Genomic DNA, 26,094 nt, shown 5'->3' on the forward strand with positions numbered 1-26,094 from the left:
TTTAGAGCTATGCTGTCCAATGTGATAGCCCACTAGTCACATGTGGCTGTTTAAATTTAAATTACTTACCATTAAATAAAATTTAAAATCTAGTTCCTCAGTTACAGTACCCCACATATCAACTGCTTCACAGCCACATGTGGATACTGGCTACCTCAATGGACTGGGCAAATTATAGAACAAATCTATCTTTGCAGAATGATCCATAGGATGGCATTGACCTAGGACCATGAGGAAGTACGGTTGAGTGGGAAATCTTAGTATCTGTAAGGTTATTGCTGCCCACAATGTTAGAAGGCGTCATAAACATTGAGAAGACTTTTCATGAGGACCAGCTCATTCTCCATAACTTCTTTCCGTAAGATGTATTCTCAACAGTTAACATTAGAGGAGTATCTGTACCTTTATGCAAACAGATTTAATTATAGGTTCTAACTTAGAAAGGAGAGGCGTTTTTGTTTGTTTTGAGCAATGAGGGTGGAGGGGTATATAATAATTCACTTGTAAGGATTGGTTCAACTAACACTTGAAAATGCAAGGCAAGAGATTTATGAGTAGAAAACCATGTCACAATGTGCAGTCACCTAGGAACATCATACAAAAGGCATTTATTTACAAATCAAATTACATTCACTACAGGTACTCATGTGTGTTTCTACTAAGAAAAGGTATTATTTAAACCAAATGATATGTTTCCTAAGAGAAAGCAAAAGCACACCGAGAAAGCATACGGTCTAAGTATAAAAATTACCACCAAATTAGACATTCTAAAATGAAAAACAAATGAGAAGTACAGTGGAAGCAATCCATGTGCCCACTGACAGATGAATGTATAAACCAAGTGTGGTGTATGCATACAATGGAGTATTATTCAGCATTAAAAGGAAGGAAATTATAACAAATGCTACAACTTGGATGCACCTTTCAGACATCAAGCCAAATGAAATAAGTCAGTCATAAAAGGACAAACACCGTATGATTCTTCTTATATGAGGGATCCACAGTAGTAACGTTACATTCATAGAGACAGAAAGCAGAATGGTGCTTGCTAGGTGGTGGGACTGAGAAGTTGTTGTTTCATGGGTACAGAGTTTCGGTATTACAAGATAAGAATGTCCTGAGGATTGGTTATACAGAGATGTGAATATATTTAACAGTACTGAACACTTAGAAATGGTTACGATGGTAAATTTTGTCTCACACATTTTTACCACAATAAAATAGTAACAATAAAAAAAGAAATGCCTATGGTCCATCTTACAAGGGTACATGTGAATCTTTCTAAATGTAGAATATAAATGTCTTAACACAATAACTAAGAAAATGCCATGAAGGCTATGTTAACCAGTTTCATGAAAATATTTCAAATTGTATGTAAAACCAGCACACTGCACCCCATGATTGCATTAATGTACACAGCTATGATTTAATAAAAAAAAAAAAGAAAGAAAAGCCATCTAAGCACGTTAGACCCACCTATTGGTCACTTCTTCCACCATTCCCTGTTTCTATTACAGTTTCCCTACTGCACAAAAATCAACGGTTGCTCTCAATATTTTAAGATTTAAGTAACGGAATATCAGGATAAAGGCAAATATGTAAATACCTGGATCAGTGGCAGAGATGATTGCTCCAAAAAAGAGACAATCTGTGTAGTAAAATTTATCTGAGAGCTGTCCCACAATCTTCATGAGCTTCACCACACCATACATGAGATTTCTGTAAGAAGGTAAAGTAAACTAAGTCACAAGGAGAAAAAAAGTGAATAACCTAGCAAACACACAAGCAGAGTGGTACTATAATACCATAATTCCAGGAAGACTTATAGAAATAACAGGAAGCTGATATGGTTGGACACTTAAACAGGAACATGGGTAAATAGGACTTTGGCACCAAGTGATGGTTTCTGATTAATGGTCATCTTGATGAAACATCTGAATATTTTATTTTTAAAAGTTGTGATGGCTCAGTACCCATAGCTCAATGGTTATGGTGCCAGCCATATACACTGAGGCAGGCAGGGTCAAACCTGGCCTGGGCCTGCTAAACAATGACAGGTACAACAACAACAAAAAAATACCTGGGTGTTGTAGCGGGTGCCTATAGTCCCAGCTACTTGGGAGGCTGAGGCAAGAGAATCACTTGAGCACAAGGGTTAGAAGTTGCTGTGAATTTTGACACCATAGCACTCTACCCAAGGCAACATAGTGAGACTTTGTCTCAAAAAAGAAGAAAAAAAGTTGTGCTAACAACTATAGCAACTATGAAGTATGGTCTTCAATCAACAACACAGTTAAGGCATCTTACACAACTAACAGAGGAGAAAGGAAGAGACAGAACCTGGAATAATGTGTAATAAATTGGTATAAAATTCATAGGATGGTAAAGTAATGCATTTAATGTTACAGAAATGGTGACTAGGTGAAGCTGGAGAGAAAAAAATAGGTTGGTCACAAAGATCCAAGGTACCAACCTTCTCCGCCAGGGATTATTTCAAAGAAGGAAAATGAGACAAACTTCTCTACATGTCCTGCTAGAACACTAGTGTATCCACGGACATATCTGGCCTCTTATTCTTTACATGGGCTAGGCAGGCCAATAGCAGCCCTCCCCAAGCCATGTAGAATGGGACATGGTCCAAGAGAGAACACCAAGTTACATTTTCAGCTTGGATGGAGCACATTTCCTACAGGAGAGCTTACGAATTGGGAGGACTGTTTTTTTTTTTAATTTAATTTATTTTAAAAAAATTTTTTATTAAGTATATACACATAGATCATGAATACATTTATGCCTTTGTGGGATTCAATGTGTTGATTATTTTTACAAATTGGGAGTGCTTACATCCTACTAATTATTTTTTGAGATAGAGCCTCAAGCTGTCACCCTGGGTAGAGTGCCATGGCCTCACAATTCACAGCAAATTCTAACTCCTGAGCTTAGGCGATTCTCTTGCTTCAATCTCCCGAGTAGCTGGGACTACAGGCACCTGCCACAATGCCTGGCTATTTTTGTTGTTGTTGTTGCAGTTTGTCTGGGGCTAGGTTTGAACCCTCCACCCTCGGAATATGGGGCTGGGCAACCTCAAACTCTTGGGCTTAAGTGATTTTCTTGCCTCAGCCTCCCAAGAAGCTGGGACTAAAGGCACCCACCACAACACCCAGCTAAGGAATGAGGAGTGTTAAAAGGCCTAATATGTGTTTCATGTGTGGGTAAGTACACGTGGGCATGTGTGTGTGGTGGCAGCAGTGACAGCGGCAGGTGCTGGGGTTAGAAGAACAAAAATAACTGAGACCTTGACTCATTATACCTACGGCCAACCCTCTAATAATGAGATTCTTAATGGGAATCAAAGACCATGGCATTGCCCACCTTTGCATCTTGAAGCTTAGAACAGTTGATTAGAAAAGTTAGGAGCAAAAGAACTATTAACAGAATGGAGTCCTTTTGAGAAGAAATAGCTATGACTTTAAAGCTTACCTACAGTGTGCTAGATACTGTTCAGGACACTCACTAAGTTCAACTTCATTTCACAGAAACTCTGTGACACACATTTGATTTGCCCTTTGTTGCTTATCAAAGACTTCTTCATCTACCTTTTAAACATTTCCGGGAACTAGACCTTCTTCTCCATTTCCTTTTACCACAGTCTTAGACCTGAGCCATAGACTTCTCTGGCAGCCTTTTCTCCATTCTGTCTCCTAGCATCACCAATGCCAGTTATGTAACCTGTCACTCTCCAATGCTTCGTTAGTCCAAACCCCTCTTTTTATGATGGCATAAAAGGCCCCTGGGTTTATCTCCAGGTTTCCAGCTAATATTCAAAAAGTTAATGAAAATCCTTACTTATTCAGATTTTCTTAGTTTTTTTTTTTTTACATATACATGTGTTTATTAGGTTTCTACTTTTTGCCTTCACAAAATTAAAAAGGCTTAAAATTTAGTAACAATAACAATGTTTAAGATAAGGACTAGAAACAAAAACCTTGTAAAGAGGTTTTTTTTTTTTCCTTTAGTTTTTACTTAATACTCTTTTCCTGCTCCAGGATACCACATGACATTTAGTTGTCAAATCTTGTTAGTCTCCTCTTGGCTGTGACAGTTTCTTAGACTTTGCTCGGTTTTGATAACCTTGGCCTATGTGAGGAGTACTGGTTAGATGTTTTATAAAATGGCCCTCAACTTGGACATGTCTGATTTTTTCTCATGGTTTGACTGAGTTAATGTTTAAGACTAGAGAGGTAAAGTGCCCTTCTTATCACAAATATGAAGGGTTGTATACTATCAACATGACTTGCCACTGTTGATGTTGACCTTGATCACCTGGTGGAGGCAGTGTTTGCTACTTTTTTTTTCTGCTTTCTGTACTGTACTCTTTGGAAGGAAGTCATGATGCAACTCACACTCAACGTGGGGGTAAGGTTGGGAGGAGGAACTAAGCTCCGCCTCCTTGAGAGAGATCTATGTACATATTTGGAACTCTTATGCACAGGAGATCTGTGTCTTCTCCCCAATCTACTTATTCATCTAAATATTTATTTATTAATATATCTGTATAGACTCCAGGATATTTTGTATTTTAGGTGATAATCTAATACCCTATTATTTTGTTGTTCTTCAGCAATTAAGGGGTCTTTCACTTATGTCCCTATGACATGCTCACATCCTTTCCTTTTGTCTTTTGCGCGCTCCCTCACTTTCTGGCCTTATAAGATGCTACATTTTCATCTTCTGCATTTCTTGCCTCAGCCTTAGAATTAACCAGTTCTGAAAGGAGTTCTGGTTCTTTGTACCAAAGAATGATAATATAAACCAAGATCTGGGTACTAGGTGTAATTTTATTTCATTTTAATTAATAGCTACCATATTGGAAAGTGTTGCTCTCAATTCTAACTGCCATGATCACAAACATTAACATACTGGACTCTGTGGACTCATATGGATTGCATCCCTTTGGAAAGTGTGCTAATTTTGTTATATGACAAAAATTCACTTACCCAATAATGAAGCAGGAAACAGCAGTCCCCAAGAAGGCATAGGCCAGAATGGATCCAAGATTTCTAAAAAAGTGTCTCTAAGTAAAACAATAAAACAAGAGTCACATTGTGATTTTTCACAGTGATCATAAGAAACACTTTAAAAGTCTAAAAAGTAGAACTCTACTTATCACTTCCATTACTACAAGTAATAACTGAAGTTACTCCCGAGTAATGCTATTTAGTCTTAAACATCATGGTTTCAAAATATCACTGAGCAATTAAGCAAAGGCTTACTAAATTTTCAGACAAAACTGCTCTGGCTGATTACATTATTAAATTACATTATTAAATTACATTAAGTGCATATGTGCATTTGGCATTGTATATTCATGAGTGGATCAATCATTGTTACAGATTTAACACAAACCACTTTACTCAGTGACTCAGAATGATGTCAATTCTAGTTCTGGTGGTACCTTAGAAGATCATCACAGATATAAATTTGGAACAAAGTGTGAAACTGCTATCTAAGGAGACTTCTGCTTGATTTGATATCAGAAAACATAGGCCTAAATGTCTGCTCATGGGACCTAAGGCATCTCCTTACTTTCATCTGGATTAAAGTTTGAAGCCTACAAGGGAGGGACAAAAGAGACAGATGTGAAAAAGGGAAAAACAAGTAGTTCAATTTAAGATGGACCAGTTTATATGGGTATAAATTCATACCAATGTAAGATCGAGCAATTATTCAGAAAGAGGTAACAAAACTGTAATCCTTTCAATGCTTCTGCACATTGGTTACCTTAAAAAATAAACATGCATGCACACGCATGTACGCGTGCACGCACACAGACACACAACACTAGGATATACTTCTTACGAGTCATCAGGCCTGTGGGATATTCTGATGGGGAGAAATTCTGTCTATTCTTAAAATCTGAGCCATGGTTCTCCTCGTCAAGGCATAAACTATTCTCATTCAACCATCAGAAATACTGAATGAAACCAGATAAACAACTCCTCTCCCTAAATACCCTGATCAAAGAATTTATCTAAAATTTATAAAAAAAAAAAAAAAAAGCTGGAGAGCCCCAGCATGCCAGCTGAGCAACATCAGGGAAAGGTGGGGCACAGGAAGAAGACACCAGCTTAAATCAGGCAGCCACTATGAAACACAACCAAAGGGCTTCAGGCTTCCTCTGGCCTATATCCCAGAGAGGGTCTTCAGTCTTCTTCGGTGTGTGCTCCTATCCAAGGCTATAAAGAAGGTGTCCAAGAAAGCCTAGTGCCCCTAAGCCACCTGCTCAGAGTACAATCCTTCAAGGACTTGCCGTGCTGACAGTCACCAAATGAGGGTGCTGTCTGCATATATGATGAACATATTGTTTGCCTCTTAAATCACTGTTGCTAGTCTTTTTGTTTTTAAGCTAATGCATTTATCCAATGTTTTCAAAAAATTAAAATCAACAACTGTTAACCCATTTCCCTTTAAAAACTTCATCAAGGGTTTAAACCAGGGAGTTGTAGGAGGGCACCAAGAATGGGGCATAAGACCAATGACACTCATGTGAAGTACTCAGGCACACATTTCTTTTATTTACTTATTTATTTATTGTTTCAGGTTAATTTGAGGGTACAACAAATTAGGTTATATTGCTTACATTTGTTAAGTAAAACCCCTCCTATAATTGTGTCCTGCCCCCAAGATGTACGCCATACACCCTAACATTGTGCCCATTAAGTGGAAACACACCCATCCCCCACCCTTCTCCCCACTCCCTCATTCCCCATCCCCCTCCCTTGAATTGATTTGAGTTTTCCTCTTATGTGGGTGTGTATTAGATGGTCTACTGACTTCATATTAGAATTGAATATATTGGCTTCTTGCTTCTCCCTTCTTGTGATACTTTACTAAAAAGAATGTATTTCAACTCCATCCAGGTTAATACAAAAGATGTAAAGTCTCCATTTTTTTTAATGGCTGAATAGTATTCCATGGTATACATATACCCCAGCTTGTTAATCCATTTCTAGATAGGTGGACATTTAGGTTGCTTCTACATTTTGGTGATGGTAAGTTGAACTATGATAAACAGTCTAGTGCAAATGTCCTTATGATAAAAGAATGTTTTTTCTTCTGGGTAGATGCCTTAGTAGTAGGATTACAGGGTTAAATGGGAGATTTAACTTGAGTTCTTTGAGGATTCTTCACACTTCTTTCCAAAGAGGCTGTATTAGTTTGCAGTCCCACCAACAGTGTTAAGTGCGCCCCCCGCCCTCACATCTGTGGCAGCATTTGCAACTTTGGGACTTTGTGATGTGTGTTAATTTTACTGGGGATAGGTAGTATCTCAGGGTGGTTTTGCTTTGCATTTCTCTGATGATTAAGCACGAGGAGCATTTTTTTCATGTTTGTTAGCCATTCATCTGTCTTCCTCAGAGAAGGTTCTACTCATGTCTATTTCCCAGTGACAGATGGGATTGTTAATTATTTTTCTGTTGATTAATTTGTTTCCTCTAAAGATCCTAGTTATCAAGCCTTTGTTGGATTCATAATACGAAAATATCTTCTCTTATTCTGAAAGTTGTCTATTTGCTTTGATTGTTATGTCCTTGGCTAAGCAAAAGCTTTTCAATTTAATTAAGTCTCATTTGTTTATTTTTGTTGTTACAATAGCTATGAAGTCTTCTTCATAAAATCTTTCCCCAGGCTGACATCATCAAGAGTTTTTCTCACACTTTCTTCTAGGATTTTTATCGTTTCATGCCTTAGATTTAAATCTTTTTTCCATCTTAAATCAATCTTTGTAAGTGGTGAAAGGTGTGGGTCCAATTTCAGTCTTTTAAATGTATTATTCGGTTCTCTCAGCACCATTTATTAAACAGGAGTTCTTTTCCCAGTGTATGTTCTTGTTTGATTTATCAAAGATCAGGAGGCTGTAAGATGTTAGTTTCATCTCTATTCCACATGTCTATATCTCTATTTTTGTGTCAATACAATGGTGTTTTGATCACTATGGACTTGTAATATAGCCTAAGGTCTGGTAGGGTGATGCCCCCAGCTTTGTTTCTATTACTTAGATTTGCCTTGGCTATACTGGTTTTTTTCTGGTTCTATACAAAATGAATGACTATTTTTTCCAAATCTTCAAAGTCTGATGATGGTATTTCAATTGCATTGAATCTGTAGATTACTTTAGGAAGTATAGACATTTTAATAATGTTGATTCTTCCCAGACAATAGCATGGTACGGTCTTCTATTTGTTAATGTCTTCTGCTATTTCTTTTCTCAGGATTTTCTAATTCTCTTTAGAGGTTCTTCACTTCTTTTGTTAGGTCAATTCATGGGTATTTCATTGTCTTTAAAGCTACTATGAAGGGAATTGTGTCTTTGATTAGCTTTTCAGCCTGACTATTGTTGGCATATATAAAGGCTACTGATTTGTTCACATTGATTTTTTGTCCTTTGATATTGTCTTTCTTGATTATTTCCAGGAGTCTTGCAGTTAAGTCATTGCAGTTCTCTAAGTATAAGATTCTCTCATTGGCAAAGAACAAGAGTTTGACCTCCTCTCCTCCCATTTGGATGCCTTTTATATGCTTCTCTTGCCTGACTGCATTGGCTAGAACTTCCGCGCTATGCTGAATAGTGGAGCCGGTGGATGTCCTTGTCTGGTTCCACTTCTCAGTGGAAAAGCTTTCAGTTTTACTCCATTCAGTATGATATCAGCTATGGGTTTGTCATAGATAGCTTCAATTAGTTAAAGAAATGTGCCACCGGGTCGGCGCCTGTGGCTCAAGCGGCTAAGGCGCCAGCCACATACACCTAAGGTGGTGGGTTCAAATCCCCAGCCCAGGCCCGCCAAACAACAATGATGGCTGCAACCAAAAAAATGGCTGGGTGTTGTGGCGCGCCTGTAGTCCCAGCTACTTGGGAGGCTGAGGCAGGAGACACGCTTGAGCCCAGGAGTTGGAGGTTGCTGTGAGCTGTGATGCCATAGCACTCTACCCAGGGGGATAGCTTGAGGCTCTGTCTCAAAAAAAAAAAAAAAGAAAGAAATGTGCCACCTATGCCTATTTTCTTAAGTATTCTTATTAGAAAAGGATGCTGAATTTTATCAAATGCTTTTTCTACATCTATTTTATAAAATCTTTTTTTTTGCATCTATTGTTATGGTAAATTACATTTATAAATTTTTGTATGTTAAACCAGACTTGCATCCCTGAGATGAATCCTACTTGATTGTGATGTATAATTTTTTTTAACATGTAGCTGTAATCTATTGGCTAAGATTTTATTGAGTACTTCTGCATCTATATACATTAATGAAATTGGTCTGTAGTTCTCCTTGTTAGTTGGATCTGGTTTTGGTATCAGGGTGATGTTTGCTTTATAAAATGTGCTGGGGAAGATGTCTTCCTTCTTAATTTTTTGGAATAATTTCTGCAGTATGGGAATAAAGCTCTTCTTTGAAGATTTAATAGAATTCTGGTGTGAAGCCCTCTGGTCCAAGGCATTTTTCTGTTTGGACATTTTTTATTGTTTCTGCAATCTCAGTAGTTGAAATCAGTCTGTTCAAAAGATCTATATCTTCTTGGTTAAGTCTAGGTAGAGGGTATAATTCCAGGTATTGATCCATTTCCTTCACGTTGTCAAATTTCTGGGCATAGTGTCTTGGAGTATTCAAAGATAATCTGTTATATTTTTGTGACATCCATTGTTATTTCCCCTTCATTATTTCTGATTGAGGTTATTAGATTTTACTTTTCTGTTTCTAGTTAATCTGGCCAATGATTTATTGATTTTATTTATTTATTTGAAGAACCAACTTTTTGTTTAATTCCCTGAATAATTCTTTTGTTTTCAATTTCATATATTTCTCATATAATTTTATTTCTTTTCTTCTACTGGGATTGGGATGTGATTGTTCTTCTTTTTCCATTCCCTTAAGATGATTCATTAGTTTGTTGATGTGCTCTCTTTTTGTTTTTTGGATGTAGGCATCTAATCCAATAAATTTTCCTCTTAAGATTGCTTTTGCAATATCCTACAGGTTTTGGTAACTTGTAGTTTCCTTGTTGTTATGTTTGAGGAATTTAACAATTTCCTCCTTTATCTCTTCCATGACCCAACTATCATTCAGCATAATGTTTAATTTCCATGTTTTTGTGTGAGGATGTACGTTTTTGCAGTTTTTGGCCAGGGCTGGGTTTGAACCTGCCACCTCCAGCTTATGGGGCCAGCATCTTACTCCTTTGACCCACAGGTGCCGCCCATGAGGATGTATGTTTTTGGTAGAGTTGAGCTCCACATTTATTGCCTTATGGTCTAAGAATATACAAGGTATAATTTCAATTCTTTTAATTTTGTTGAGGTTTGATTTGTATTCTTGGATGTGGTCTATTTTGTAGTATGTTCCATGGGCTGATGAAAAGAATGTATATTACTTAGCTTTGGAGTGGTGTATTCTGCATATGTCTACTAAGGCCATTTAGTCTAGGGTCACGTTCAAGTCTCTTGTATCTTTGTTTAGTTTCTGTTTAGAGGACCTGTCCAGTTCTTTCAGAGGGGTGTTAAAAGTCCTCAGCTGTTATGGTGTCCTGGGATATCATATTGCTCAGACTGATCAAGGTCTGCTTCATAAGTCTGGACCATTTGATCTCTCCATTTAAGTTGGGCACACAAATATTTAGAATTGAAATGTCCTCTTGTTGTATTGTTCCCTCCTTGTTGTATTTTTCCTTTGACCACTATGAAGTGACCATCTTTCTTTCATGATTTTAGTTGCTTTAAATCCCCTTGTATCAGAAAATAAGATTACGACCCATCCTTTCTTCTAATTTCCATTTGCCTGAAATACTGTTTTCCATACCTTAACCCTGAGTCTTTTTTTTTTTTTTTTTTTTGGTCTGGGGCTGGGTTCGAACCTGCCACCTCCGGCATATGGGGCTGGTGCCCTACCCTTTTGAGCCACAGGTGCTGCCCAACCCTTAGTCTTGATTTATCTTTCAAGGTTAGGTGTGTTTCCTATAGATAGCATATGGATGGTTTGTGCTTTTATTATTCAGTCCACCAGCCTATGCCTCTTCAGTGGGGAGTTCAAGCCATTTACATTTTTTAAGACAATTGATAAGTGTGGTGGAGTTCTATTCATCTTATTTTGTTAAAGTCTGTTGCACAGTTTTTTCCTTTGCACCACTGTGGAAGCTCAGTTTTGACTTTTTGTTTCTATATGTTTATTTTGCTGGTAATCCATTGTGATGGACAGTGTTGATAATAGGTCTAAGGATTTCCTATAGAGTTGGACTTGTGGCAAATTTCCTCAATGTTTGCATGTCAACAAAAGATTTGATCTCTCCATAGATTTTGAAGCTTAGTTTAGCAGGATACAGACTTCTGGGCTGAAATTGTTTTATTTAAGAAGGTTAAAGGTAGAAGCTTCATGTCTGTAGCTCAGTGAGTAGGGCACTGGCCACATACACCAAAGCTGGTGGATTAGACCCCAGCTCGGGCCTGCTAAACCACAATGACAACTGCAACCAAAAGTTAGCTGGGCGTTGTGGTGGGCACCTGTAGTCCCAGCTACTCAGGAGGCTGAGGCAAAAGAATTGCTTAAGCCCAAGAGTTTGAGGTTTCTGTGAGCTATGACACCATGGCACTATACCAAAGGCAACATAATGAGACTCTGTCTCAAAAAAAAAAAAAAAAAAAAAAAAAAGGTTAAAGGTAGATGACCATTCTTCTGGCTTGAAAAGTTTCAGCTGAAAAGTCTCCTGTCATCCTAATGGCTCTGCCCCTATAGGTCAGTTGGCACTTATTCCTGGCTGCTTGCAGAATTTTCTCTTCTGTATTGACTTTGGACATGTTGATTATTACAATGTATCTTGGAGAGGCTCTGCTTAACTTTGGATGACACAGGGTTCCAGATCCCTCTAAAAGGAGTGTATCATAATCTTTAGTGAAACTTGGGAATTTTTCATTTATGATATTCTCCAGTAGGGCTTCCAATCCTTTGGGACATTCTTCTTCCCCTTCAGGAATCCCTATTATTTGTATGTTTGAACACTTTATGGAGCCTCATAATTCTCTGAGTGACTCGTCTGCTTTTTCTCTCTTATTTTCTGCCTCTGACTACCTTGGTTAACTTGAAAACTTTATTCTCTAGTTCCGAGGTTCTTTCTTCTCTATGGTCTAACCTATTTTTGATACTATCCACTGCATGTTCACATTACCTGATTGTCTCCTTCATTTCCGTATGCTCCGCCATATCCTTTCTATATTCTATATATCTCTGATCCGACATTTGGTTCTGTCTTTCCATTTTCTCGTCCATTCCTTTTGTTGTCTTTATCATCTATGGTTTAAATCCCCTTTCTGTCAGAGCCTTTAATTCTTTATAGGTGGAGTCTGATACAGTAGCTGCCTCATTGTCCCTTGGGGAGTTGCTCTATGTTAGTTTCTCATGTTGCCAAAATTTTTCTGTTGGTTCCTCCTCATGTGTGTTTTCTTCTTGTTCACTTCCTTACCCTACTTTTCCTTCTCACTCCCTCCTTTGCTTTAAATTACCGTGTCTCAGAGCTTAGGTATTGAAGTGGCCTCTTAGTATAAGGCCACAAGGAAGAGAAGGGTAAAGAGTGATCAGGGAGGAAGAAGAAGAAAAGAAAGAAAGAAGAAAAAAGAGGAAGATAAAAAAAAAAAAAGGAAGGGAGATGAAAGAAAATAATTGAAGAAGAAGAGAGAAGAAGGAAAGAAAGAGATTGAGAGTGATAGCGACACCTACAACTCAAAGATTAAGGAGGTTTGGGCTGGGTGGGTACCTCCCCATCAGGAGCTCTGTACATACAAGTCTGAGGAAAGCAGGACCCTACCTCTGCCAAATATAGTAAGAGAAAGAAAAGAAGAAAGAAAAAAGAAAAAAATAACAAATAGGGTAGTACCTGTGGCTCAATGAGTAGGGCACCGGCCCCATATACCAAGGGTGGTGGGTTCAAACCTGGCCCCAGCCAAACTGCAACGAAAAAATAGCTGGGCATTGTGGTGGGCGCCTGTAATCCCAGCTACTCAGGAGGCTGAAGCAAGAGAATCGCCCAAGCCCAAGAGCTGGAGGTTGCTGTGAGCTGTGATGCTACAGCACTCTACCATGGGGGATAAAGTGAGACTCTGTCTCTAATAATAATAATAATAATAATGTAAAAAAAGAAAGAAAATTTTAGCAGTGTAGACTTTCCAATACTGTTTTTTCAGAGGCCATAGGTAGGTTGCCCTAGACTGTGATCTTGTGACCTACTTGAGCCAGCCCTCTGCTGTGACTTCCCATCCAGATCAAGGATGAGATTACCCAGCTCTCAGAAAAAAGAGAGAAAAAAAACAAATAAGAATATATAAGGAAAGTTCAAAATATAGTTATTTCATATAAGAAAGAAAGAAGAAAAGAGAAAGAAATAAGCAAACAACAAAAAAGGGGGATATCTTAAGAGTTGTATGAGAAGTTTATGTGGGAAAGATGAGATAAGTAGAAAAGTCTCTACCCGAAGAGAGAAAAAGGGAGGTAAGTAAAACAGAGAGAAAGAATAAATGGGGTTGGGATACTGGAGCCAAAATACAGGAGCCTTCACTCTTGAAGAAAGTAAAAACGGAGATTAAGAATACAGCCAACCAATCTAGAATAAAACAAAACAAGACAAAAAACATCAAATAATCATAAAAACTATCACCTTAACAACCAAAAAGAGAAAAGACTGCATAGCACTCCATAGTATACATACACCACAAGTCATGGGTTGATGGGCATTTAGGCTGCTTCCACTACTTGGCTATTGTGGATTGGACTGCAATAAACATTCTGGTGCAAATGTCTTCGTTGGAGGGAGACTTTACATCTTTTATGTTTACCTGGATGGAGCTGGAACATATTCTTCTTAGTTAAGTATCTCAAGAATGGGGAAAAAAGTATCCAGTGTACTCAGTACTATTATGAAACCAATATATAAACATTTGCACATTCATACAAATTATAAAACACAAAGATAGTCCAGAAAGAAATAGGGGAGAGGTGAGAGGGGGGAGGGAAGCGGGGAGGGCGAGTGGAGGGAGGGTATTTGGTGGGATCTCACCAAATGTACACAATACAAGGGCACATTTCAAAACAACTAAGAGTATATTATAAATGTCTTACCACAAAAATAAGTGAGGTGATGGTTAAGTTAACTAGTTTAAGCATTCCACATTGTATATCAAATCATTACATTGTACCCCATAAATGTATAGTTATGATTTAATAAAAATTAAGTTTAAAAAACAGGCAGCACCTAAATCTAATCTAAATGGATCTAACCTAAATCTAACTAAATGCCTGATCTAAATGGATGCTATACAGATTTTTAGTATGCAATTTTCAACTTTTCTGCATGTTTTAAAGTGTTCATAATAAAATGTTGAAAACCATAAAAGATTTTGGATTGTTTGTGAAAACCCTATACTGTACCCCAGAAGTGCATTAATGTATAGTTACTATTCAATAAAAAAAAACCATAGAAAAAGAGAAAGGAAAAACAAACACTAAAAAAAGAGAGAAAAACAAAAAGTAAAATTAAACAAAAACATAAAAACAAAAAGATTATAGAAGAGGGCAATATTAACAAATATATATATATTGCAATATGTTGCCAGGGCACCAGGTGGCGCTGTGGTGCTAGGAGATAGAGAACACACACTGGAAACCACTCTTGTTGGTGGGGGGAGAACAGGTCCTATTATCCTTACTTAGTTGCCCTCAATTGAGTGCCTGATTGTTTATTCAGCTTTCAGTCCCCTTTGGGTTGGGATCTTAAGGCTATCCAGAGTCCTTGGGAGGCAAGTCTAACAGTGTCCCCTAAAATAAGTCCTGGGATGTGTGGGAACCACTCAACTAGCACAGGAGTAGATGCCCAGGCTAGGCAGTACACCAGGGCCAAATGTGTACTAGACGCCTGAGGACAGACCCACCCACAATAGTGGCCCAGCTAGTGGTCACGACCTTCCCAAGATGGCTGCCCAGCCAGCTGACAAGCTGATGGAAACTACCCAGTATTCAAACCCAGTGGCTGAACACTGAGTCCCAGCTTGTCTAATCTTTCTCTAGCAGTTCCAATGCACAGCTTCCCCCGAAATCCATAAACTGCAGAAAGGCTCCCTCCAGACTGGATCTCTGACAGGGCTAACCAGCTAGTCCCACCTGCTCTCATGTACTCGCCTTCTGTGTAAGACCTCCACAGCTCCGGATACCCCCGCTATCTCCTGCAGTCCACCACCAACTCCCTGTGCCCACAAGGGAATAATCTAGGTAGGTTCCTCCCACCAAATGTTGGGTTACTTCTTTTTCCCCTGTCCTGTGGGGAGAGGCCAGCCTTTGCTCCAACATCTTGCTCCACCCTCCCAGGCACATATTTCAATCCCAGATGTGCTTTTCCTTGCTATCCAGCTTTCTTTTGGGTACATTATCCCCATGGTTAGTTTGAATATATATTAGATAAATTAACATTTATGATATTAGCCAAAACAAAAAAATAGAAATGTAAATCTGACACCAAAAACACACTCATAATACATTTTAACATCATACACACACACAATTACTTATCTCTCATTCATGTCTGCTTATGTGAACTTATTTTACTGTACCTTTAAGAGATATACTACTGGCTTGGCGCCTGTGGCTCAAGCGGCTAAGGCGCCAGCCACATACACCTAAGGTGGCCGGTTGGAATCCCCAGCCTGGGCCCGCCAAAGAACAATGATGGCTGCAACCAAAAAATGGCCAGGCGTTGTGGCGGGTGCCTGTAGTCCCAGCTACTTGGGAGGCAGAGGCAGGAGACTCGCTTGAGCCCAGGAGTTGGAGGTTGCTCTGAGCTGTAAAGCCATGGCACTCTACCCAGGGGGATAGCTTGAGGCTCCGTCTCAAAAAAAAAAAAAAAAAAAAAAAAAAAGAGATATACTACTGCATTTGTGTATTTTATCTAGTACTTAAATGTATACTTTATAGTTCAAAACTACCCTCACGACAACCCCATCTGAAAGGTGCTATTTTGACCATCTTATATGAAAGAAATCTAAGGCTGAAAAGCATGTCATAAGTTGCCTGAAGTTATATGTCCACCAAGTATTAATTCCCACCACTTCCCTTTAGGGAAGAAAGGACAGGAGGTGTTGAGTGAAAGCCTGTATCTTTTATCCTATTCTTATTTAGCTATAATACAGCCATGACTGAATCAAAGTCTCCCCTACTTTTCTCTCTCAGTTATAGAATGAGAAGAAGAGATACGATGGCATGCTCCAGGAAAGCCCTCATTAATCTAAGCCTAAGACAGGCCAGGATGAAGAGGTTTGCTTTTGCTGAAAATCCAACTGACATCCAAATTCCTACCTGTACCATTCTAAGACTTACACTCCTACTCCTTAGGAAACCCTATCCCCTCCCATTCTTTACCAAGTTTTAACATGGGGGTTGGGGGGGAAGTTCACCAAAAATGAAGGCTTCTATAGGCAAAGTTCTTTCCCTGCCAAAGCTCTCTAAGCAAACCATGACTGGTGACACAAAATCAAAGCTAATTCCAATGATAACATTTTCAAGTCGAAAAAAGTCCCATGTCTGCATGATGATTATATGTGCATAGGTCAGGGGGTCTGAATGCTACCTGTTTACATACAGTCAGTTAAATGGTGAAATGTTTATTATATATTTCATTGGCAATAGGTTTAATCGCAGATGGCAACCATATCAAAACCCAACTATTTAAATGCCTTTATAAGGACTATTTAAAAAGTAAAGAGACTAAACTAATACAACAGAACCTCCACAGTGACCACCCCCTATATTGACTACTTCCTTAAGTTGACCTAATTGTCATAGACCAGACATCCACCACATATACATATCAGCACAATAGGCCTTGTTCCTTATGTTGATCACCTCTGCATGTTGACCAGTTTGTCACAGTCCCTTGGGTGGTCAACTTACAGAGATTCTACTATAGTAGATAACCTGAAAAACTACCTGTGGCATTATAAAATATATATACAGTAGTATGCAATTCAAAATAGTTTAACATACTAAATTGCACATGAACTTTATGTTCACCCAGTATGCTGGCTTTTAATCCATGGTTCATGGATTGAAACTTCCATAGCCCTTCGTACAGTCTTTTGTTATAATGGGCTGCTTTGGGCCACAGAAACAGGCCTCAGAAAATAGAATCTCTTTCTCACCTTCTCTTGCCCTCCTTTCACCTGATCCTTTTCCTTCCCAAGGCAGGACTCTAATCTTCCCCTATATTTTCCATAGATAAATTCACTGACTACATTGTCTTAATATAGGCCTTAACATGCTTATTTCAGTAGGGGCCCTGCTCCATACCCAGGAGAAAGGTATGGTACATAGAGAGACCAAGAAGAATCTAAACAGGGCTGGCTGGGTTTCCCTAATCAATTAAGTATTAGATCATACCCTTTTTGTACAATCATATTTCTACGTGGTTGTCAACCATGCCTATCCAATGAAGTCTCCTTAAAGACCCAAAAGAACAGGAATTGGGAAGCTTCCAGATAGCTGAATATGTGGAGCTTCCTGGAGGTATTACCCAGGAAGGGCATGGGAGCTCTGTACCCCTTCTCCCATACATCACCCATGTATCTCTTCATCTGTATCCTTTGTTGTATCTTTAAAATAAACTAGTAAATGTGCTTCCCCAAGTTTTGTGAGCTGCTCCAATAAATTATTCAAATCCAAAGAGCAGGTTATAGGAACCCCAACTTCAAGTCAGTTGGTCAGAAGTCTCAGAGGCCCGGACTTGGGACTGGTGTCTCAAGTGGGGGACATTTTGGAGACTGAGCCCTCAACCTGTGGAACCTGACAGTATCTCTAGGCAGATAAAGTCAGAATTAAATTGGAGGACATTCAGCTGGTGTCTGTTGCAGAACTGATTGTTTGCTTGTTGATGGGGTGAAATCCCCACACATTTGGTTAAAGAAGTCTTCTGTGTTGATTGCCGTGGTGTGAGAGCAAAGGAAAACACGTTTTGTAATTTTTTTTCCACTCAGACAAGCATTTCAAAAACAACTTAAATTGACTGGGAACTGGCAAAAGCCTGTTATTTTTCTTTTGAGAAAATGGGGCTGATAGAGGGAAGGTTCTACAAAAAACTAAAGTGTTTTTCAACCGTTAGAATGACTTTCACAACTCCTGATTTGGTTTCATTTTAAAGCAACTACGACTTTGATTATTCATTAAGATTAGTTATTTAAAAGGCCAAATTATTCATCACCCATTAGATCTTAAGAAAAGTTCCCAAATTCTCCATTTAAGCCCAGAATAACATTATTTATACCCAATAATAACCATTTCCTATCTGTTATGTGCCAATAGATGACACGGAGATCCAGATGACTGGCAACTCCATTGACTAGTCAGGAAAAGGATGTGGTCTTTTGGTAGAGAAAACCTAAATCCAGAGTCAGTGAAGCACAAAGGAACATCTCTGGGCATTAGAATCAGACAGAGAGGGCATAAACTTGACTTAGTCCTGCACTATCTATATAGCCTCATACATATCATTAATCTTTGTGAGTTTGGTTTCATCATCAGTGAAATGGAAGACACACTCCACATTTGAGTGCACAAATGTGTGTTGAATTGGTATGCAAAAAAACACAGCCTTCTGCTCCTCAACCATCCACTGTGGAGAGGGGACTTATGTTCCATTCCTCTCCTGTTTTGCCCTGAAGGTGATATAACAAGAAGGGATCCGTTGATCTCTGAAGGGAGGAAACTAGCTTAACTCTGACTGTTCTTGCTCCTCTACCCTCCATGCTTTGAGCAAACGAAGAAGCCTTGTCAGGCCCAGCAATTTATAAGATCTCTCCATTTCAGCCTCCCTACCTATGACTGACCAATACAGAAGAGTGAAGGGAAGTCCCAGGGAAACTTGCCCTTTTCCCCTAGGTTGGTTCGCTGAAAAAAAATCAACTCACAGTTATGGTAGATTAATAAGAGAAAGGTTTATTTCCAAATACCATGTGCATGAGGGGAACCACAAGAATGATTTCCCAAAGTCTTGGTGATAGTCAGTGGCTTTTAAACACTCCTTTTAGAAGGGAGGGGGGAGAGAAACTGGAACATATAGGTGCAGCCCTTTAAGATTTTAGGGAGATCGAGGAACGTCTTCGTCCAGAGTTTCCTGATTAGGAATATCCTTTAATTCAAAATAATCTTTATACCAAGGAATCATATTTTGGGGTGAAATTTTCATAGCTCCTTCAGTAGCTAAAGGATATCACTGTGTCTTCAATTCCCTAGGTAGACTGTAAGGAGCCCCATTACTATGGGCTAAGATATATACTATAGTATGTTTTTACCAGGGTTTTTGAATCATAAATCAATCATTTAATCACAAATTAACTCTTTGTGTCTATTTATCACTTAGTTGGAAACCAGGATGAGAAGTGGCATGAATTAATCTCCAATCACCATCAATTTCTTACAGTTTCTGTGAAAATTAGAAAGAATGTTTATAAAAATAGAAATAAAAGGGCAGCGCCTGTGGCTCAGTGAGTAGAGTGCCGGCCCCATATACTGAGGGTAGCAGGTTCAAACCCGGCCCCGGCCAAACTGCAACAACAACAACAACAAAAAGAAAGAATATATGTAAATTTCCTAATAGAGAGCAGATACTCCATAAATTATAACTATATTTATGCTGCTTGGAAATAACTGAAAAACCTTCTAACAACTGCAGAGTGGCTTTGAAAGAAGAACCCAACTTTTAGGCAGGCATTATCTCTTAAAATGAGTTGGGAAGTAGTCCTTCCTCTATTTTCTGAAAGATGTTGTATAAAATTACTAGTATTATTTGATATACTTCACCACTGAAGCAACCTGGATTTGTGGGAATGTTTTTAATTATATAATTTCTTCCATTGATATGGGTCTGTTCAAGTTTTCTACCCCTTTCTCAGGTAAGTTTGGAAAATTTGTGTCTTTCAAGGAATTTGTCTATTTTACCTGGGTTGTCAAATTTGTTGTCACAAAATGGTTCTTAGTACCATTCCTTTGTTATCCCTTGAAGAACCTGTAGTGATGTTTCTTCTTTCCTTCCTGAAATAGGTAATTTGTTTCTTTCCTCTTATGTTCTTGATTGATCTAGCTAGAATTTATCAATTTGGGAGCCATTCTCCAGTTCCTGAGGATATGGCTGAGTTTTATTTGTTCAGGCAAGATCTCTCTTCTCTAGAATCATTGAAAAGGTTTCTTTTGGTCCTCATTCAGAACAAGTACTGAGACAAGCTTCATGGCTATTAATCTGAGGGAGGCCCTTGGGGGGGACTAGTTTTCCCACAACTGGGTAGGGAGGGAGCCATTACACCATTTGTAAAGGTATTCAGTACTTTATTTTTTTAATCTAATTTAATGTTTTTTTGAGACAGAGTCTTGCTCTGCCACATAGGCTGGAGTACAGTGGCACAATCATCACTTACTGCAACCTGAAACTCCTGGGCTTAAGCAATCCTCCTGCCTCAGCCTCCTGAGTAGCTGGAACTATAGCGTGTGCCATCATACCTACCTAATTTTTTTTTTCTCAAGAGATGCTATGTTGCCCAGCCTGGTCTTAAACTCTTGGCATAAAACAATCTTCCCATCATAGTGTCCAAAAGTACCGAGATCACAGCTATGACCAACTGTGCCCACCCCAGTATTTGGTATTTTAAATAACTACAGGCTTAAGCCTGCTGCATAGCACAATGACCCTCAATGATAAAAATAGATTCCTTAAAACTTTTTATTTGAGGATAAATATAGATTCACAGAGATTTCTAAGATAAAATAGAGAGGTCACCCAGTTTTTCCCAGTGGCTATATCTTACATAAATATGATACAATGTCAACACAGGAAACCAACATTAGTATAACGTATGTGCATAGTTTCCTGTCATTTTATCACATGTATAAATTTGCATAGCCATTACCACAACCAAAACACAAAACTGTACTATCACCATTAAGATGGCCCTCTTGGCTCGGTGCCTAAGGTGGTGGGTTCGAATCCTGCCGGGGCCGTCAAACAACAATGACGGCTGCAACCAAAAAATAGCCGGGCGTTGTGGTGGGCACCTGTGGTCCCAGCTACTTGGGAAGCTAAGGCACGAGACTCGCTTGAGCCCAGGAGTTGGAGGTTGCTGTGAGCTGTGATGCCACGGCATTCTACCCAGGGGAACAGCTCAAGGCTCTGTCTCAAAAAAAAAGATGGCCTTCTTGCTACCCCCCTATAGTCACCACACTCCCACACTCCTAACCTTAACCACTTTTGACCACTAATTTGCTCTCTATTCCTATAATTTTGCCATTTCCAGAATGCTATGTAAATGAAATTATAGAATATGAAACTTTTTGAGATTTTTTTTTTCATTCAGAATGCCTTTAGTATTCATATAGGTTTTCTTGAGACACAGTCTTGCTCTGTCACCCCAGCTACAGTGCAGTGGCATCATTGTAGCTTACTCATAGCTTACAACAACCTCAAACTGCTGGGCTTAAGTGATTCTCTTGCCTCAGCCTCCTAAAGTAGCTACGACTACAGGCAATTTTTTTCTATTTTTAGTAGAAATGGGGTCTCACTCCTTTTCAGGCTGGTCTCAAACTCCTAAGCTCAAGCTAACTTCCTGCCTTGGCCTCCCAGAGTCTTAGGATTACAGATGTGAGCTGCCACACCTGGCCTTTTTCTGTTTTATTACTGAGTAGTATTCTGATACTAATGTACAGAGTTTATTTAACCATTCACCTATTACCGGACATTTTGGTTGTTTCCAGTTTTTGTCTATTACAAATAATGAACAATCAGGCACAGGTTTTTACGTGAAGATAAATTTTCATTTCTCTGGTATAAATCCTTAGGGATAAAATTACTGAGTTGTATGACAATTTGTTTCTAAGACTGACTGTACCATTTTACATTCCCACTGGCAATGTCTGAGAGTTCCAGATTCTAAAACAGAAATGAATTGCCCATGATGAGTCAACTAGAGACTCTGAGTGGGTGCTGAATACAGTAATAAGCAATGTGGGAGAAGAATAAAGTGAGAAAATTATGCAGGTAAATTAACACAGAGATTCACATGCTTTAAAAAATACTGGCAAAAACCTCTTACCTTCTTTAAACTGTATCCCGCATGGAAAATAATTGGAGGCAGCAGAATGTTGAAAAACACCTCTGGATCAAATGTTACCTAGAAGTTTAAAAAGAAAAAAAGTTAATTTTTAGTTTACCACCACCTGGTACTTATTATTTGAAGCCATTGACTCAAGTTTGAATATTTACAGCAAATGACATAAATGTGAAAAATCATGGATTCATCTCAAAAGAGAAACCACAACTCTCTCTATGGACTGGCACATTCTTCTCCCCACAGCACTTCTGACTTATGATCTTGGTGTGTTGTTTTAAGACACAGTAAGACATACCAGTTCAATTCAATTTTGAGAACTCACGAAAAGCTTCTTGCCAATATTTTCAATGTTTTATTTTCAACAAGAAATAAAAAACTGTTCATTTTTGTCATACTTTTATAAAGGCTCGACTGCAGTAAAAGATGCTGTTGAGATTAATAACTTCCTGGATCCTCTAACAGAATCCTTTACAGACATAATTACAATAAATTTAAGTCTCTTCTGAGTGATCAGCCTTCTGTGACATTTGATGGAGCCTTGATCAGTGTCACCAGTGATGCTAGTGGCTTCCTGAACATCAGCATATATTCAGCAACTCTAAAGGGACTGACATTACCTACAGGTTTGATATAGGGAAATCACTTAGTAACTTTTAGACAGCAAAGTGTTATCATATCCAGAAAAGAGTTAAACATTCTATAAATATGTTGACTTTTTTTTTTTTTTTTGGCCAGGGCTGGGTTTGAATCCGGCATATGGGGCTAATGCCCTACCCTTTTGAGCCACAGGCACCGCCCAATATGTTGACCTTTTTAAAAGAATTTGTTCATGTTGGTAGATTAATTTCAATTACAGTAGAGCCTCTATAGTTGACAACCTCCCTACATTGACCACCTCCTTAAGTGGACCTTATTTTCACAGAGCAGACATCCACAACATGTACATTATCAATACAGTAGGCCTAGTTCCTTACGTTGACCACCTCTGTGCATTGACCAGTTTGTTACAGTCCTTTGGGTGGTCAACTTACAGAGGTTCTACTGGATTTTAAATCTTCATTCTAGTTATTAAAAGTCAGCCTTTTTCTTTAGAAATTGGAGATGTTGGCTCGGTGCCTGTGGCTCAAGTGGCTAAGGTGCCACCTACATACACCTAAGGTGGCAGGTTCAAATCCAGCCCCGGCCCACCAAACAACAATGACGGCTGCAACCAAAAAAATAGCCAGGCGCTGTGGAGGGTGCCTGTGGTCCCAGCTACTTGGGAGGCGGAGGCAGGAGACTGGCTTGAGCCCAGGAGTTGGAGGTTGCTGTGAGCTGTGATGCCACAGCACTCTACCCAGGGGGGTAGCTTGAGGCTCTGTCTCAAAAAGAAAAAAAAGAAATTGGAGATGTTAATCAGCCTAATTAAAAGTAGAATGGTTCTTTTAAATTATGTTTTATGTTATCTTCTTGCTAAATATAATAGTCTGCCAAAATAGGGAATGTCAGAATGAGAAGGAGCTGGGGACAATACTTACCCATATGAGAACAGTGGGCCTAAAGAGAGTGGGACTTGCTGCAAGTCACTCAACCTACTTATGTATGAACTAGAACAGGGTTTTCTCACACTCGGTCTGATGCTCTTTGCCTCACCAAGCTGCCTCAACATGCCTCTTTCCCCTTCAACCAGCAACAATAACCTTGGCTTTGTTTGTTCTCCCACCTTTGCTTTGTGCAGTCAAATTTTAAACAGAGAAGATTTAAATAAACATTTTTCTAAAGATAAAAGAGCAAAAGTAAGTTTTACTTTCCATTATGATCTAAAAGATGGAAATAGGTTGGTATCATTTCCTTTTTCTCCCATTTTATCTAATATGAAAGACTCAAGCTGCCATTCCCAAACAACCATTAGCATGGTATTTATATAGGGGATCTTTCTCAGATAGCCTTAGTTTTCCAATGTTTATGGAAATCTCATGCTTTCTTATGACGCACAGAGGAAAAAAATACACTAATACTGCCATAAAGGACACAGAGAAGATGATCATTTTTAATGCTCCAGGCCAAGAATAATTTTTCTTAAGGAATAGGATAGATTCCAAGAACAATAATAAAATAATTTTCAGAGTACAGCGTACACTCTGCCTTGGATGATAAGCTTTCACACTCAATAGCCTTGTTCTACATTAAAAGAGGCTCCCTACAACCTGGATCTCCTGGCTCTACTATAAAGAAGCTTTCTTGCTGATAAATGAATAAGGTAATGAAGGTAAGGTAAGATATATCTATAAGGTAATGCAATAGCCATCAATTAATATAGATCTCTTGCTTATCCTGGAAATGATCCCACATGAGGTGATACATAATCGTTTTTTCTGTTGAGCATTTTTACTATCCCAACATCAAATGAAAAACAATGCTCAGACTCAAATTATTAAAAAAGACCTTCTCCCTCCCCTGAAGATTCATTAAGTCTTTGGCATCAATCACCGATAAGAGTAAGCACTCAAATATTTGTAGAACATGGCAAAAGAACCAAGAATTAATAATTGCACTTCTGAATACTGAATAAATAAGCTAAAAGTGAAAATTAATCCTATTTTGTGAGCCAGGCACAGTGGCTCATGCCTGTTATCCCAATTCTTTGAAAGGCTGAAGCAAAAGGATAGTTTGAGGCAAGGAGTTTGATAGCAGTCTGGGCAACATAGTGAGACTCTGTCTCTACAATGAAATTTTTTTTTAATTAGCCAGGCACACCCATAGTCCAAACTACTTGAGAGAATGAGGCAGGGGGATCACTTCAGCCAGAGTTGCAGGCTGCAGTGAACTAAGATGACACCAGAGCACTCTAGCCTAGGGAACAGAGTAACCTGTCTCGAAAAAGTAAAAAATAAAAAATAATCTTATTTTAATAAAGAATCGATCTCAACCCTAAACCACAGCAAGAATAAGAGACATAGTGAAGAAGAGATGGTGGCCGGAGAAACGAGCTGAATGGGGACATACAAAGCCACTACACAATTAATGGCCCACATCAGCTACAGGTTCTAACTAACAAGCCAGAGGAGATTCGAAGGTGAACGGCTCCAGTTAAAATCTGGTCCCTTCTTGGCCCAAAAGCTTCTTAACAAAATGGAGATCTGGGAATATTATGGATATTCCAGGAATTTGGAAAGATTTCTCTCTACAAAGGTCAAGATGAGTCGGGGACTCAACAAACATATCAAGGACAGTGATAGCTGAACATCCCCCAACTCACCTTCCGCAGCATGTCATTCTGCTCCACGTTGTTGATCTTGCCAGGGCTGATCTCGCCTTTCAGGGTATATTCGAAGAACTTCCCACTGACATTTACTAATAAGGTGCTGAAGGCCCTGTCTTCCTGAGTGCAGCTGAGTGACTTGTCACGGCCACTGGTGGCAGGGGTACCATACCTCAGGATCACCCCAACAATGAGCCCTGAAACAGCGTGGAAAAAGACCATCAGGAGTGAGGAAGGGTAGAGAGAGGGTAAGAAAGTGTGTGGAAATAATGGCACAGGTGACTTTCAACAACTAAGAAATACAGGCGTAATCTTAGAAACCAGGTACAAGGTAGGTGTTTTAGGAGCAACAGCATGGTCCTTCAGACTTAAAAGGGGTAAGCATCATGTACTCTGGTCTGCTTTAAATCCCTCAGCCACTGAAAGAACAAGGTGGGACAGTACATTTGGTGGTTATTACGGTACTCCAAGTGCTCTTTTAACAGCAATCATGTCTCATTTCTCAGGCTTTTGGTGGAGGAAGGGGGATGATAAGTAGGGAAGTTATTTCTGCCTAAGATAGCACAAAGCAGAATTGCTGAGCTCTTTGATTTTCCCCAGCAGCATCCCTCAAGCCAGTCCCACTGCCATCTGCAAGCAAGGACCAGGCCACTGGCTCGGCGCCTATAGCTCAACCGGC

General features: G+C 39.0%; 1 protein-coding gene across 1 annotated transcript in view; it reads right to left on the minus strand.

Annotated features, from left to right (window-relative positions):
• Positions 1–26,094, minus strand: part of SLC9A7 (solute carrier family 9 member A7) — a 176,320-nt gene that overhangs the window by 65,795 nt on the left and 84,431 nt on the right. The window contains exons 2-5 of the mRNA XM_003799626.2: positions 25,413–25,612; positions 22,157–22,234; positions 4,998–5,074; positions 1,607–1,719 (exon numbers count right to left, since the gene is read on the minus strand). Coding sequence (XP_003799674.1) covers positions 1,607–1,719; positions 4,998–5,074; positions 22,157–22,234; positions 25,413–25,612 — 468 coding nt within the window. The remainder of the gene's footprint in view (positions 1–1,606; positions 1,720–4,997; positions 5,075–22,156; positions 22,235–25,412; positions 25,613–26,094) is intronic.

Source organism: Otolemur garnettii, unplaced genomic scaffold, assembly GCF_000181295.1.
Source record: "Otolemur garnettii isolate 467f Iridium unplaced genomic scaffold, OtoGar3 scaffold00153, whole genome shotgun sequence".
NCBI classification, from domain to species: Eukaryota; Metazoa; Chordata; class Mammalia; order Primates; family Galagidae; genus Otolemur; species Otolemur garnettii.